At 40.6% G+C, this 16,054-nt stretch overlaps 1 protein-coding gene across 2 annotated transcripts in view; it reads right to left on the reverse strand.

Annotated features, from left to right (window-relative positions):
- The window catches only part of PLXNC1 (plexin C1), a 71,606-nt gene that overhangs the window by 25,111 nt on the left and 30,441 nt on the right, over positions 1–16,054 (reverse strand). For both annotated transcript variants that reach the window (XM_075057964.1, XM_075057963.1), the window contains exons 10-20: positions 15,709–15,848; positions 14,459–14,638; positions 13,079–13,166; positions 11,375–11,581; positions 11,071–11,262; positions 7,499–7,598; positions 6,377–6,478; positions 5,888–5,991; positions 1,997–2,038; positions 1,380–1,504; positions 632–830 (exon numbers count right to left, since the gene is read on the reverse strand). In XM_075057964.1, the coding sequence (XP_074914065.1) occupies positions 632–830; positions 1,380–1,504; positions 1,997–2,038; positions 5,888–5,991; positions 6,377–6,478; positions 7,499–7,598; positions 11,071–11,262; positions 11,375–11,581; positions 13,079–13,166; positions 14,459–14,638; positions 15,709–15,848 (1,479 nt within the window). The remainder of the gene's footprint in view (positions 1–631; positions 831–1,379; positions 1,505–1,996; positions 2,039–5,887; positions 5,992–6,376; positions 6,479–7,498; positions 7,599–11,070; positions 11,263–11,374; positions 11,582–13,078; positions 13,167–14,458; positions 14,639–15,708; positions 15,849–16,054) is intronic.

Consider the following 16,054-nt stretch of genomic DNA (forward strand, 5'->3'; position numbering starts at 1 on the left):
TTAATGCAAGGACTGATATGACTGGTACCAACACTGCAATATCATCACACCGATAAGAGAGACAGGAAGCATAACCAAGCACTGAAACCAAGAACGAAGTGCTACCAAGTGGGCCAAAATAAACAAACAGTAAAATGAAAGAAAATGCTTATTTTATTTTCATTGGAAATCATTTAGGTCTCAAAATCTGCAATGCTGTTTGGAGGTTAAAAAGTTTGGAAAGAAGTTTAGTTTTCCAAAAGAAAGTATTCCTTAAAACTAGTTATGTGGTAGCTTTCCAACAGCTTGCACAGAAAGGTACAGCTGCATTTTAACAAGCGTGTCAGTCTTTTAGTATGAGCACAATTCATCTCATGGAGATGAAATAATGTCTGACATGAGAAAAGGATATGCTAGAATGGCAAAATTACCCAAATCTCAGCCAAATAAATGACATGATCATCACTTACAGACGTGCTCTTTTCCTACATCCCTTTGATGACAGCTAGCTAAGTCACCTAAACTAGAGGAGCACACATTATTAATGTTAAATGTTAGAATGAATGCTTTAAACTGATCCCTCTAACAGTTCCTGCAGAAGAAATCAGTTAAAATCTTGTGTATCTTATGCAGTGAAAAGATGAACACATACCCGGAGAAATCCAGAAAGGCAGACTGACATCCAGTTTGTCAGCAATTTTTCGACGACAGATTCGGTTCGTCTGAGCAGGAGCTTAGGCTGTACATTACTTGATTGCTCCATCAAGTCCTTTGTCAACACTTCCAAAATATGGGTTAGATAAACTAGCTTAGTTTGTAGTGCAATAGTCAAGAAGGACGCAAACAAGCACCTGTTTAAAAAAAAAAAAGAATGCTATAATATTTGGAATTTCTCTTCCCAGTCATCTTTAATAAATGAAACACACTTTAGTGCAGTTCATATTCTAAGTTTTCCCTCCTCAGGCACAGAAACTGTCCACTGATCTCTAAAAAAATATAAAAATGCAAGTCCATCTGCTCTTGTGATTATTTTTTAAACACAGAATTTGTGTCTCTAAATTTAATTCTGCAGAACAACACCTGCTTCAGTGACAGAACATTTCTAAACTGTAGAACTGTTTATCTAACCGCAGGAAGTGTTTACAGTTTTGAAGTGAGTTTTCCTGCTCCTTTGCCTCTTTGTTTACACGTACAAACATTCTGATTTCTCTTTAATGGCTTGTTTTAAAGGCAATGTTTTTTCTTCCTCAGTGTATGCAGATGGAGAAGATGGAAAAATTCTCTGGAGTAATGCAAGCTTGTTTTGCAAGAAGTAGAAATTACATCTGTGTGCTACAATCCATGTTGGTTTTTCTTGCTAATTCTTTGTCTTGAAGATGATAAGCATAATCATACTATACCTGTCTTTCACAGAGAAATTTTTCTGCTTTTCAAGGGTGTGAATGAGAGTAACAAGAAAGTTCTTGTTACAAATTAAAGCATGCAACATGTTGAAGCTTTCATCCTTGCTCGTTTGGTCTCTGCTCTGGAATAGTTAAACAAAAATAAGCAAACTGTAGTTTGGCTATGATGGATTCTTAATGCTCAGAATAATGGTAAGCAACATATGGGATAAGATCCTAGCCTCATTCAAATCAGTGGGAATTTTGCATTTATTTCATGGGTCTCAGGATTTTACCAAAGATGCATTTGCGCTTGTGTACAACAGAGTACGCACATGCAGAGCACACATTTTCTGTCGTATATACAAAGTAATGCTGATAGTTAAGTTTGCCTGTCATTTCCCATGACTAGATTCTGTTTATTTTATTTAAATAAGTCATAGTATACACTGGATAACAGCATCTTATATATCAAATTCTTTTTATGTATAAACCCTTGTAACCCTCCTCATGGGGGAATGGGAGCATACTGAAAATGCAATCTGATGTGTTCTAGGACAACACTGAGATAAGAGATACAATCACTCTTGAAAAAATGTTTATTAATTAAGGCATATCACACTACATCAACTTACCTGTGGCATGTCTTCACTGAAGATGGATGCAAAGCCTCCTGACTAAAATATAAGACAGGTGATATTTATCATTCTTACGTATACCAAAAGTTTCTAACACATGTAGGTTAAACATGCCAAGCATGTTCCTGATGGCATACAACTTGAAATAAAACCATGGAAATGCTGGCTTCTAATGCAGCTACAATATAAACACTCTACAATAACTGCTGCAAAGGTGCTGTCAAGGTTCACTGAAAAGTGAACTCTCAAAGGTGACCTGGTATTGACTTCCATGTTACTGTGTATGTTACCCTATGGGGCTGAGCTGCACTAACACAGCCATCATCTAACACTCCATAGAAAAAGCTGTTTATTAGCCCCATCTGCAAATGTGCTGGTGGGCAAGGGGCACTGCAGGCTGCATCCTTCTTGGATGGCAATGATACCCTTTGGCATACAGGGCTTCTGTAACAGTGACACTTGAGTTCATCTGCCTCCATTCACTTCAAGGCATTTAGTGAATGTTCACTAATGAACTCTCCAGGAGGTCCATGCTGTCAGTCTCCTGAGAGGCACAGGTGCCACCACACTTCCAGTCCCAGCGAAAGCTCTCACAACAAAGGGAAGCCTCCAGTTCTCAAATACCTTGTCAATGCCTCTTGTCCCACACTTACAGCCTGTAAGGTCCCAACACAGCTGCATGTTCCCAAAGGAGCACCCTTGAGCAATAAATTCACACTAGTACCATTTACTGCCATCTGCTATATCTGTGATGCTGGCAGCCCCTCGTTTCCTTATAGAATCATAGAATCACAGAATGGTTAGGCTGGGAAGGGACCTTCAAAGATCATCTAGTCCAACCACCTGCCGTGGGTAGGGACACCTTCCACTAGACCAGGTTGCTGAAAGCCCCATCCAACCTGGCCTTGAATGCTTCCAGGGATGGGGCAGCCACAACCTCTCTGGGCAACCTGTTCCAGTGTCTCACCACCCTCATCATAAAGAATTTCTTCCTTATGTCCAATCTAAATCTATCCTCTTTCAGTTTAAAACCATCGCCCCTCATCCTGCCACTACAGGCCCTGGTAAAAAGTATCTTTCCAGCTTTCTTATAAGCCTCCTTTATATTGAAAAGCTGCAATAAGGTCTGCCTGAAGCCTTCCCTTCTCCAGGCTGAACAACTCCAACTTGCTCAGCCTGTCTTCATATGAGAGGTGCTCCAGCCCTCTGATCATCTTCGTGGCCCCCCTCTGGACTCACTCCAACAGGTCCATGTCCTTTTTATGTTGGGGACCCCAGAGCTGGATGCAGTACTGCAGGGGGGGTCACACGAGAGCAGAGTAGAGGGGCAGAATCACCTCCCTCAACCTGCTGGCCTGCCCAGGGTACGACTGGCTTTCTGGGCTGCAAGCACACATTGCCGGCTCACATCTAATTTTTCATCTACGTATCTGATTTTTCATCCCTCCCTTTCTTCATATCTCTTGTTCTCTTCTCCCCTACCATACTCTTCTTCCTCCTCCTCCACTGGCTATTCCCATTTTTCCAGAACTTCTTCAGCATCCCTAACACCACCTACCAATAAAACACACACACACAGAGTGAAACAACCAGAACTACATTAAAGGTTAAAAATGCTTGTGAACAGGGAACAAGCATGGTAGCATTAAACCAAACGATGTGGGAAATTAAGGGCAAACAGAAACAATAATCCAAATTTAACAAGTAAAGCAAAAAATCAGGCTGAACATAAGGAATATTTTAAGAATAGATGTAATATCCACTTAACACCTACAAGCATTAAGCACAAAACAAAAGTTTTCAAGCCAGATTAAATATAGAAAATTGAAGCAGCGGGAAGTGAGAAACTAAAAATGAAGATGGGGTCCATCACTCAATTTTAGGTATCTGACTCCCTCTTTAAGCAACTCATCCCATCCTGAGACAGATGTCTCAGGCAAATGGGATGAATCACTTTCTTGAGCTGCCTGTCTCTGCACTGACTACAGAAGATGCTCAGTGAACATCTTTGATGTCTGTGTTTAAACAGCTTAGATTAAATGAGACAAAGCCCATTGAACACACTGGAAGGCAGAAAGAGTACAATACGGACATCATTCAAACACATGAGGTCAGTGAGGGAAGTGATGGTTTGTCACTTCGACCCTTCTGATACCCAGTTGCAATCTACTACTCCATTGCCTTTTCTGTTCATCTGTAATATTTGTTTAGTAGAGCACTGCTCTCAGCCCAAGGCATGTTTGGACACTCCTGCAATGTAAACGGTAAGTACTTAGCAGGAAAAATTGGTACACGATACCTTAAATAACTTGCCTGACTGTAGAGAGCTAACAGTGGCAAGTTTACCTTCGCGATATCAGTATTTCAAACTGAGACAAAATCTAATTGAAACCATTTCCAGGATGTGCAGTGGCATGAGGCTCGCCAAGGCGAAACAGGAGCCCTTTCCTTTCTGACCTTACATAATGCAACAGAGTGGCAGACTTTGTGCCTTTTTTTCTTTCCTTTTTATTTGCATAAAGCAAAGCATTTCCACCCAGACAGCTTCTACAGATTGTTACTGTTTTGACAGGGGACTATCGCTAAGGAAAGATATATTCCTAAAAATAAAACCACTATTTTAATGCTAATATGCCTGGCAACAAAATAAACTGAAAGGAGAGAGATGCAGAAAATAAGGTTTCCTTGGTCCACTTTTTTCAAACCTACTAGTGACCCCTTACAAATTAGAGTGGGGGCATCACAGCAGTACCAGAAGAAATAATCCCAGTTTCCTTCCCAGTGAGAACTGGACTCAAAGTGCACAAAGATGATGCATATATAATTGTTAAACACTATTCTGCCTTAGTATCTGGTATTTGGTGGTGTACAAAAAAAGGCCCTGATTCTGCACTATCACATGTGTTTAACTGTATCACAATAGCTTTTAGTGGGATCACACACAGCGATAAAGTGAAGCAGTGTGCAGATAAGACTGCAGGACTGGGCCACAGCAGTGATGAGTAACACATGAAGACTAGCAGATAATTCACATACATACAAGCTATACACTAAAACACAACAGCACTAACCAAAGGTTTCTACTCATTGGTGTCAGTTACACAGCACAATATCACCAGCTGAGATCACAGCTTCTGCCAATCAGTAAATGCTGGTAAGTATTGGTTACCATCATGACAGAATTTTGAAAGCTGTGGCAAATGCACTTATCAGCATCGTAATGTGCCACATATGCAAAAAAATAGCAAGAGAAGTAAAACACTGAAGAGAAGGCCTCTTCGGTCCTCTGACACAGTGGCACAAACTGCTCCAAAGAACAATTAAAATATCCACCTCTAAACTGGACAGCACTTAAGTACTTATGCAATTTTTAGAGCATTTGACCTGCATTCCTTTGAATCAAGGTCTTACCATTTCTGTTAACAGCTTGCAGTAGAAAGTCAGCACGACCTTAGAGCCATTTCTTCATCCCACAGGTCTAATTAGGAAGTGTCATGATGTTAGCTAGCATGTTAGCTAACCTGACTGTTACTTTAATTAGCTATAGCATGGAAAGTGAAAGCATGAGAACAAAAAAAGCAATGGATAAATTATAGCTTAGTTAGGATGGCCTGAAAGGCAAGCAGCTTAGTGAGGCTGGGCAAAAAAGAAATGGATGCACACACAACCCTTGAAAATTCAACAACGGTGCTTTATCTACAACATTTAGACTTGGTTGAATATAGAGATGTACAGCCTTAAGTATTCTTTAGTAATTCTTGATTCAAGAAAAGTTTCTTGTGAAAACAATGTGCAACTACTGTGTAGCATTTACTTATTTGATCCTGACCTTCCCAGCTTTTTCATTATTAGGCAGGGCTGACAGCTGAAAGACTTGTAAATAATTACCTCTGGAAAGAAAGTTCTAAGAGCAAAGTGTTTGTAGTCAAGGAAGGGAACGGTTCCAAAACTATCCACCACGTCTAATTCATCCATCTGCAGTTCAGCAAATCCTGTAAAAGCACACCCCACCCCCAACCCAGAGAGTTAGTTTAGTTGACACAAAGTCATCTTCACAATTATAAATTGGCCCCAATAGCTGTTCCTTAAAAAACAGTTTTCAGGGAAGAGAGGTTGTTTTTCTAGCTGAAGCTCTTATGAGCGGAAAAGTACCAATCCATTTTTTTCCCCACTTTTGTCAAAGGAAATATTACATGCAATCCCATTAGCTCAGTGCTATCTGCTACTGCAGTGCGCACCAACATTAAAGAGGAACTCTGATACAACACACAAATATTCTAACAGCTATAAAATTAAAATGTTTACATGTGAGCTTCTTGACAGTTTCAGTTCAGAAATTATGCTGTACTTAAGCACTATAAAGCTCTTTAGACCTACCCTCGCGTATTTCCTTCCGAATCTCATATTCCAGCAGTTCAAGTTGCTGACTCTGTTTACGAGTTAACTCTTTGGATTTGTATCTAGTAACTATGAATGCCGCTAAAAAGGAAGAAAAAATGATTCCGAGTACAGAAATTGCAGAACAGACAACCCCTATACAAGACATATTTTAATATTATTTTAAGAAACAGAAAGATTAACATACACTTGCACTCTGCAGGAGGATTACTGCTTCTACTGTTGTCAGTGTGCTAGTACGCATGAGCCCTAGTTATCTGGATCTAAACTCCAATGTTTAATAAAAACCATTCCTTTTAACAAGGTCTTAGAATTGTCAATCCAACTTTATTTGAAAGTACAGCACACCCTGCTATGTACAACCTGCACAGAGAGACACAGAATCTAACAACCACTTCTACTTAAAGTAGCACTGATTAAACAGGAAAAACAGTTGTTTTGAACAGGAAATCCACTTCCAAATTGTTAACTTCTCTATAGTTTATTTTAAGAGAGTAAAGGCATGAGATATGGTTCCTGTAAAGGTAATGTGCTTTTTAAAAAGGAACCCAACCAAAGAACAAACTCCTAAACTTATTACAATAAATGGAAATTTATTAAATATATAAGCAGGCCAAAACATTCAGAAAAAAGGTGTGACAAAAAGAGGAGGGGATAACTATTTCCCCCCCTCAGTTTAGTAATGACCTACAAATTCATGAATGATCCAAAGGAGACTGAGCAGAAACACCACAAACACTGCCTGAGGATAAGCAGTTTGTTAGGGAACATCTGCCCCAGGGACAGGAGGGGAGCCCAGCTCTGACAGCTGGAAGGGCCCAAGTTGTGACACAAGGATGTCAGTCCTGTGGCTTGCCTCACTAAACGATGGCTAGTAATCCCAGCAGAACAGCCAAAACGACTGCCTTGTAACATGCTGTAGTCTGACAAGATGGACTTCGTCACCAGACCAGAGTTAACTTTGTCCACTCTTACTTGGAACAGGGAAAAACCACCAGACTGTGACAGTTCCACACACGTACTTGTGTGTGTATATGTGTTTATGCATCATGAGTATACCCTTCAGCAAATCAAAACCTGAAAACACATTACTGTACTTACCTATAATGACACCCACTACAATAGGCAGCAAAATAAGAACATATAAATATATGTGTGATGATGTTGGTTTGACTTCGTGCTCAAAATTTCCTAATTTGACCTGAAGAAAAATAATGTCTGTGTTAATAGAAGACAGGTATTATATCAGTGCTTAAACTGACATTTGATGTATTAAAAAGAAGTATGTATGTATCTGAGGCACGTAAAGGACCCTTGTTCTCCAGATTATTGGGAAGACAGCAGCAATTTAGGAAAACATATGTAAACCAACACGAACTTAGCTTTTGCTGTATTTTATGTTTAAGCAGGATAACAAAGCACTGACAAGAGAAAATTTTGGAGGTCCTCATGAAGCACCAAATTTTGCTCTCACTGCAAACAAGAGCCCTCAAATGAAGGGCAGGATCTCACCTTCAGCTGGCCAAGTAGCTCATGCACTTCAGAATTATTGCTAAACTTTCTGGCATTTTGAAGCAATGAGGGCACATGCTGATAATTAAAAACATTCCTTTGCACTCAGTGTTACTCTGCTGAGCAGAAAAGCAAGGTAAGACTCAAGCTGATAATGAGGGAAGTAAAATTTTTAATAGATGCCTGGCCCACAGCCCTCTTCCCTATTTCTTTGCAGAAATTTCAACCTCTTTGTGTAGGATGTTCCTTAAGAACAAATACAACGTACAATACATGTACAACATCCCCCAACAGCCACTGGGCTTGTCAAAGGCAGGACAGGCATTAATTCTTAGGAATACATGAAAGTGCTTAGGTCCGCCAGATGCCAAACTGGAGCATTCACCACTGATAATTATGGCAGAAGAAATTTCACAAAGGAGGATCTCAGAGGACTATGAAAACACATAAATAAAGGGTAGCTAAGCCTATAAACAGACTAGAAGTAAAAATATGCTTTGACACAGAAACAGAATACCACCAAGTGCCAGGGATAGAAATGAGCCTGAGATAATTGAAAAGGAGAGTTGAACTGAAATTATTTTGGGTTACAGCAGGGAAGGCAGAGATCTGGTGATTTCAATCACTGGCTTGTCACAGGAGGTGAGCAGCCAGGGCAGCTGGAGTCTGCCAACTGGATAGTCACATCACAGCTACACGGACACGACCAAGCAGAGAAACCCCACAGGGCTGGAAGGACACTGCCTTCGTATTTCTGGGGCTACAAAGAACAGAAGACAAAGCAGACCTATTTCCTTCATCAAATGTTATTTTTTCCTCAGTTGCTTATGTGTTTTCACAATTTCTATACAAAGTACTCTTGGTCTGAGCATTCCTAGATTCCATTTGCCTTTTCCAAGGCTGAAATGCATTGGTGGCTAAATACGTTAATCATCCCGTGACTAATACACCTGTCTTTCTCCACTTGTCATGTCCAACCAAAGCATTCTTGAAGCAGAAATTCCTATTACTCATCCCTGTTTATTGAAAACTGAGACAAAGCATTCGTTTAGTTTTCTGCTCATATTTAGATTATCTTTAATCATCACCATAACCTTCCTATTTAGTGGCCCCATTTCTTGCCTTATCTTTTATTTATCTTGCTTATGAATCATGGACTAAATCAGGTACACCTGAATACATCCGATTTCTATTCCTAAATTCATTTCATTCTTCCTGCATGACATTATAAAACCTCCTCTAGACTGGTAATGCCTCTGAGCTTTATATCATCAGCAAACGTTATTAGTGCATGCCTTACTTTGGTGCTCATCACTAGCGATATTAAGTAGTATCTGTATGAAAATCAACATTGCCCAGAGGCAGCTCCCCATACACAGCATCCAGTTCTTCTAATCCCTAGCATCTTCATAATCACCATGTTAAGTAGTTTACTGAATGACTTCCAGGTACATGTGATCTACCACTTTTTTGTTGTGGAAATCACTCATCTTACAAAATAAAGACATCTAGCACAATCTCCTTTTATTAAAAAGAAGTTGACAATTATACCATTTTCCATTTACCTCCAGGTCTTTCATGAGTCCCTCATTCAAAATACATTACAAATCTTTACACAGAGCTAGGATTAAATCAGCAAGCCTCCATTTGCCTAGTTATTTTTTTTCTTTTAAATACTGGTTTTATATTTGCTGCTCTCCAGTCATATACTGTATGTCTCCTGACTGCAGTTTTATTTAAAATCTTCCTGCAAAGCCTACAATATCATGTGCCAGTTCATTCTCTGTGCTGTGATGGGAATGATCCTGTTCCTGCTGTCTTAAGCCCCTTGATCTATCTGAATCTTGTTTCTGTCACATGAACGGCATTTTCCTCTTTGACACCTCCATTCAGACTGATCATCCTGTCTTTGACCCCACACTCAATATCCTCTTTCTTCCTGAAAACTAAGGCAAGAGATACATTTATTCTTGGGCCATACCTGTCTTTTATACCCAGCTTATCCTTTCTTCAGAGCAGCCCTACTTCTTCTGTGATGATTTATTTATAAGACTGAAAAAACACATGATGATTTCCTACTTTTACATTTTTCTTGATGTTGGAAAAAATAATTTTTAAGGTACCAGAAATGAAACGTTACATTATAACTATTGCATTTGATTTGCCTTAGTGAAGTGGTGACCTTTCTATGACAGTCACTCCTACGAAGCTTGCAGGATGGGCATGTGATATTGCAAGGCAATGTTAATATTTAAATGCAACACCAATCTCAGAAAGGCTTTTCCATGCCATAACTGGCTCAGACGGCAGGATCCACAGATGGGGGATCAGTTAACAGTGATATGAAATCGAGAATAGCTTCGTTAATCTTTACTATGAGCCATATGCCTTGAAGTCAATAGAGTTATTTCAGTTTTATACCACCATACACCGCAATAAGTCTGGCATAATTTTTCTCCCTCATAAATGGTGATGATTGCATTTTAAAAAATTCATATCTTCACCTTATTCACAGAGCAAATATCTTAAGCTGCCATTTAGCTTTGACATCCATGCTAATGTTCTTATATTTGGGCCTGGCTTTGTGCCATATGTTCAAAGCATTTTGGCCTTCCCAGTGCACATTGAATTTCACCCCCTTTTTCATCCAGAAATGCCTTTTCTTCTCAGTGGTCATCCCTATGCAGTGTTCAAGATCCTTATCTACTTTAGTAGGAAAAAGTGAATGGAAGGATACAATCCTTTTCCTCACGGCCACACTGCAGTAGCAGATTGCTTACAGATCTAAGATGAGGGGCTCTCCTGGAGCCAGTGATGCTGTATTGGTGATGTCTATGCTGCATCTAGAGGTGTGACAAGCTATTGCTCTCCCGGAGCTCAGCAGCAGTGAGCTCAGTTTGGGCTGCAGAGCCTACCCTCTGACACTACAGCAGTAACGAGACAGTAAATGAACTCAGTACTGTTAGTGGTACCTAAGCTAGGCAGGCATGCTTAGATATGAGGAAGAGAACTGTACTAGCAAGTAGCAGCAGAGCAGAAAATGCATCCAGTTCCTCCCTCTATAAAGAATGTTCATGACAAGAGCATTATTGTTACATTTTACTACATTTGTACAAACACCCAAACACTGTTGAATTGCAACAAAAGGGAATTCTACTTACAAAAACTTTCACCGTGGAAAAGTCAATCTTGTCTGTTGCTTCCCTTTTGAATTTGCACAGTATGGTGCTACGGTCTGGCTTTTTGGTAATATTTTGGACACTGAACCATATCTTTTTGGTCTGTGCACCATTCATATATGACAGATAAACTTCTACCTCAGTTTTAGAAATATTCAAGTTGTCATTTTCTTTCTAGAGGGAAAAAATTGAAGATAATAAACAGTCACTAACTACAGTAAGAAATAAAATGATCCCCAACAACCTTTTAAAATAAGGAATTATAGTTTATTACTTTCAAACTTACATATATTTTTAATTCCAGATCAGGATCCAGCTCAGTGTGCAGCTGGTAGTTAATGAACACTGGGTCAGGGTGGTAGTGTAATTTGACACATGGTATAAAGGTAGTTTCCACTTTTAACATCATATCAACAACTTTACCCTCTGTTGCATGGCTCAGGCTTGGCGTTAAGTAATGATATTCAGATTTATTTCCAGGACACCTAGACACCTAGAAAAGCAATAACAAAGCTGTAACAGTCATTAAGTACTCAACAGTGGGTACAATTACAAACAGAAGCACTTAAAATCATTTTAATGTCTTCCTGATTTCACACAGGTATCTGCTAAACCTCTTCTCTGCGATCAGGGCTGCATGCAGAGCACCTGGGAAAATTTCTGTGTCGAGCCTGTGTCTACCTTTAAGCACATTTATCACACACTCTGCACGCTGCTTTAAGGCTGATTGCACACTGCTAAGGCAGCTATTTCCTGCAGTGAGACAGGAACAGCGACAGTGATTTCTCCTTCCTTCCCCTCCATGCAGGTGACAAGAGAAGAGCAGGACAAGCTCTCCAGCACCCCGAGTATTGGCTCTCCCCGACTTAACTCCTGAGAGAGGGGGGGTGCTACAGTCACCCCATTGTCTACTCCATGGGATGGTGTTGCTCTTTTCTGGTCCCTGTGCTGCAAGCCCAGGTGTCAACAGGGTGCTTACCTCCTTATAGCCTCAGAGAAAGGGTTTCATCCCAACATCAGCTCCAGTCTGCCACAGCTTGCTGAGGCAGTGGCACCATTTGGGTTCTCAACACGAAGCCAGAGAGAAGTATGCCACCCCCTCCTCCAACAGACCCATATACAGAGGTTGGGGAGACTCAAAAAGGACAGATTTGGAACAAGTCTCTAGAGCATAGAAAAATGCAGGAGGGTACCTTATGTGCACCTATGATCTTGTACTGACAATGTGTGCAACTGTGTCCTGGTTTTGGCTGGGATAGAGTTAATTTTCTTCCTAGTAGCTGGTATAGTGTTGTGTCTTGGGTTCAGTGTGAGAAGAATGTTGATAACACACTGATGTTTTCAGTTGTTGCTGAGTAGTGTTTAGACCAAGTCAAGGATTTTTCAGCTTCTCATGCCCAGCCAGCAAGAAGGGTGGAGGGACACAAGATGTTGGGAGGGGACACAGCCAGGACAGCTGACCCAAACTGGCCAAAGGGGTATTCCATACCATGTGATGTCATGCCCAGTATATAAACTGGGGGGAGGTGGCAGGGGTGGATCGCTGCTCAAGGACTAACTGGGAATTCGTCTGAGTGGTCTGCAATTGCATTGTGCATCACTTCTTTTGTATATTCCACTTCTTTTATTACTATTGTTGTCATTTTATTATTATTATTTTTATTATCACTATTATTTTCTTCCTTTCTGTCCTAGTAAACTGTCTTTATCTCAACCCACAAGTTTTAGGGGTTTTTCCGATTCTCTCCCCCATTCCACTGGGGGGGGGGGGGGGGGGAAGTGAGCAAGTGGCTGCATGGTGCTTAGTTGCTGGCTGGAGTTAAACCACAAAAAACTGTAATCCTACAAGTGGTCATATTTATTTCAGCAGGGTGACTGATGTGTGCCTGCAAGTGTTTAAAAAATACTGAGATTCTCCTGAAACCATAGGAACAAAGCCTAATCCCTCAAGAGTCCTCAATCTGGTATTGTAAAGGAGATTAAGACTTACAGTGAGGTTTGATCTCTGGTCATCTGAAATAATCACACTGTCCACCACATTAAAATTTCTACCAATAGTAGTAATTTTGCGACCACCACTGAAAAAAAAAAAAAGGAGGGGGGGAAAGGGAGGTTAATATTACCTGTTTTCCAACAGATAAGTCCTGCATTAAGGCTTCAGCCGTGAATAAACTACCTATGTGCATTTTGCTTTGGTAGCAGCCAGTATAATAAAGTCAGATTGCAGGACAAGATAATTTGAGCTATATTCTTTCCTCATAATGTAATGGTAAATACTTTTGCTACCACAAAACCAAAAGACTTGATAGCATACACACGCATACTCCTTTTCACGGACTTTCCACCTTGTTTTCTATTCATGCAGCCAAAGAACTAGACCATGATTTAATAATCTGTCTTGAAGAAAGAGCATCATGGTCTTTCACTGCCTCAGAGGAGCCCTGCCTGTGCTTAATTCTTGATTTCTTCAGGACGAACTGATGGTGCCGGGCACCTCACAGGAAACATTCTCGGCAGTGTTCAGACCATCTGTCTCAGCACACACAATGGTGCTTGTGTCTGAGGGCTCTGGCTCACAATCTCTGCTGAACACAGTTGCAGTGGTTTAAGATATTATTAATTTCCAGCTGCCTGAGCTGCCTCTCACCTGGAAATGAGGGCATGCATCCTAGCTGCTCAGCTGCTGCAGCTGCTAGCCCAACTTATTACCTCAAATCCACACTTGCCACTGCTTGACACCAAGATATCAGATTAAGAATGTGAAAGTGGGTAAAAGCTGTGCAGGCAGAGGGACAGGTGGAAACCTGTGCCTGGGAATATCTTAAAACCACCCTGGAAGTCTTTCACCGGAGCTGTGAGTCTCCCACAGAACAGAGCAGAGGCTTGAAAAGGGCTCTTTTGGCTTTAGGGAACTCAGTCCTAAAGCAAGTCTGCATGTATCACTGCAGTGGTGATTATTTTCACTTCATTTCCAATTCACTGATACTTTACACTGTTGTGGAGGTGAAGGGTATATTAGTATCAAGAAATCAAAGTTAATTGGAGTTTGAATTTATGCATGCTACCCATATTTTGGATTTAGCTTTTGTATGAAGAGACTATTTTTGACTTCTACAAAGGAGACTTAGGGTGGGCAGGAAGAAGTTTACGGAATCCTGCAGAACATGGAATCCGTCCTGGAGCTATCATGATCCTATCTGTATGTTAAAACATTAAATCAGTTCACCAGCATAAATTCATCCCCCACAACAGGTTACAGCAGTCATCCAAGTTTACATCAGCTGCAGTCTGGCCAAGGAAGGAGGGTCATATTGACTCAGTGGGACCACTTTTTAATAAATACATAAAAAGTATAGAAAGACAAATTTACCTGATCCAGGAGGTATTTGGTGTGATTCCAAAACACGATGGCAGTGAAACATAATGTAGAGTCATTGGTGGTGAACATTTTTTCCCATTAGCCTGTATACATATACTTTTGGCCTCTTTACGTGTTGGTGGGAGAGCAAATGTCATTTGTGTATCGTTTAGCACATTTCTAACTTTAACGCTGGAAGAGAAAGAAAACAGTCAGATGCTGAAACACAGATGCCACTATGCCACGCATTGGTGTTACTACACAAAGCCTATAACCTAAAGCAAAGGATGAGAGAAGAGGAATGAATCTCTCTTTGAGCTGCCAGATGGAGGTGGAAAGAGAGAGCAGGGAGTTGAAAAGACGAAGTAAGGCATCTTTTGAATGAACTTGCTATGTGTCACAATAATCACAGAAGATGGTACAGCCTTGGGATGAGGCTACGTAATGCAATGTGTGATTTTGCTGTGTAAACGGTGTACTTTGCTGTGTACTTCTCTGTGCTACCAACACATTAGCTAGTCGAGAGTGAGAATCTTCAGTTTCCTTTTCTTCCTTCTTTTTCTCTCCCCCCCCTTTCTCCCGTTCTCTCCTTCCTCTTTGTCTCTACTTCCTCTCTCTCCCTCCTCTCCCACTCTCCACCCTTCTCTTCCTTTGTTTTCTGTGATCCCCAAGAAATTAATGGTTGAACGAAAAATTGAATTGTACCACATGAATACTTGTTCAAGCGCTAGCTGTGTAAAATGGGCTTGGTAATCACAGGCAGCCATTGCAGCTGCACCTGAAAACAACTGATTCAGAATAAGATAGCCTAATTATCTAGGGGGTTACACTGTGCAATCATCAACAGAGAAAAGTACATGCTATTGCATGAGAGATTCCCTTCCCTGGCACGATGTCTATGCTTTCACAAGCAAAATCCTGGAATATATGGGGGATATTTTGAAGCAGAGGAGAGTTGAACAAAAGCTGAGGTTTTCCTGTGACCTAACTTCTTGTTGCCTGCTGCAAGGCACAGAGGGCCACAGGTACAGAACTGCCATAACTACCGGTGAGAGCTGCCCACCTACCTACCCATCCCTTATAGTGTACCCAAACACCAAGTTCATTTCTATCCTTCGGGCATTTAAAGTGGAAGTATAACTAAAGGAGTGCAGAACATCCCCCCTTTGCTGAGGAGAGGTCCATGACAACTGTTCACGCAACTGTACTGCTAGGGCAAAATGGGCATAATTTTCACCATGCAAAATAAATAGTTAACTCACACGTCTGGTTTACAGCCAGTGATTCCAGTCAGTATCAGTTTTATGCCTGATGCATGTGTAAAGTTTTCTCCTTTGACTGTTACTTCGCTTTTGCCTAATGTAGAAATCCACAGAGGTTCAATGGAATGAATGCTGATATGCTATTAGAAATCAAAGCAAAACAAAATTGGGTTATAAAAAGCCTAGGCAGTTAAACAACAGCTGCAAAAACAACCACCATTCAGGAATGCGGGTTTTATGGCACTGGAATACATTTTTCTTATTAATTTCAAATCTTGTTAAGCTTGATCCTGGGAAGTACTGTCAATTACAACTTATTTACAAGCCAACAATTTTTACCTACTTA

Source organism: Buteo buteo, chromosome 26 (genome assembly GCF_964188355.1).
Source record: "Buteo buteo chromosome 26, bButBut1.hap1.1, whole genome shotgun sequence".
In the NCBI taxonomy this organism is placed as follows: domain Eukaryota; kingdom Metazoa; phylum Chordata; class Aves; order Accipitriformes; family Accipitridae; genus Buteo; species Buteo buteo.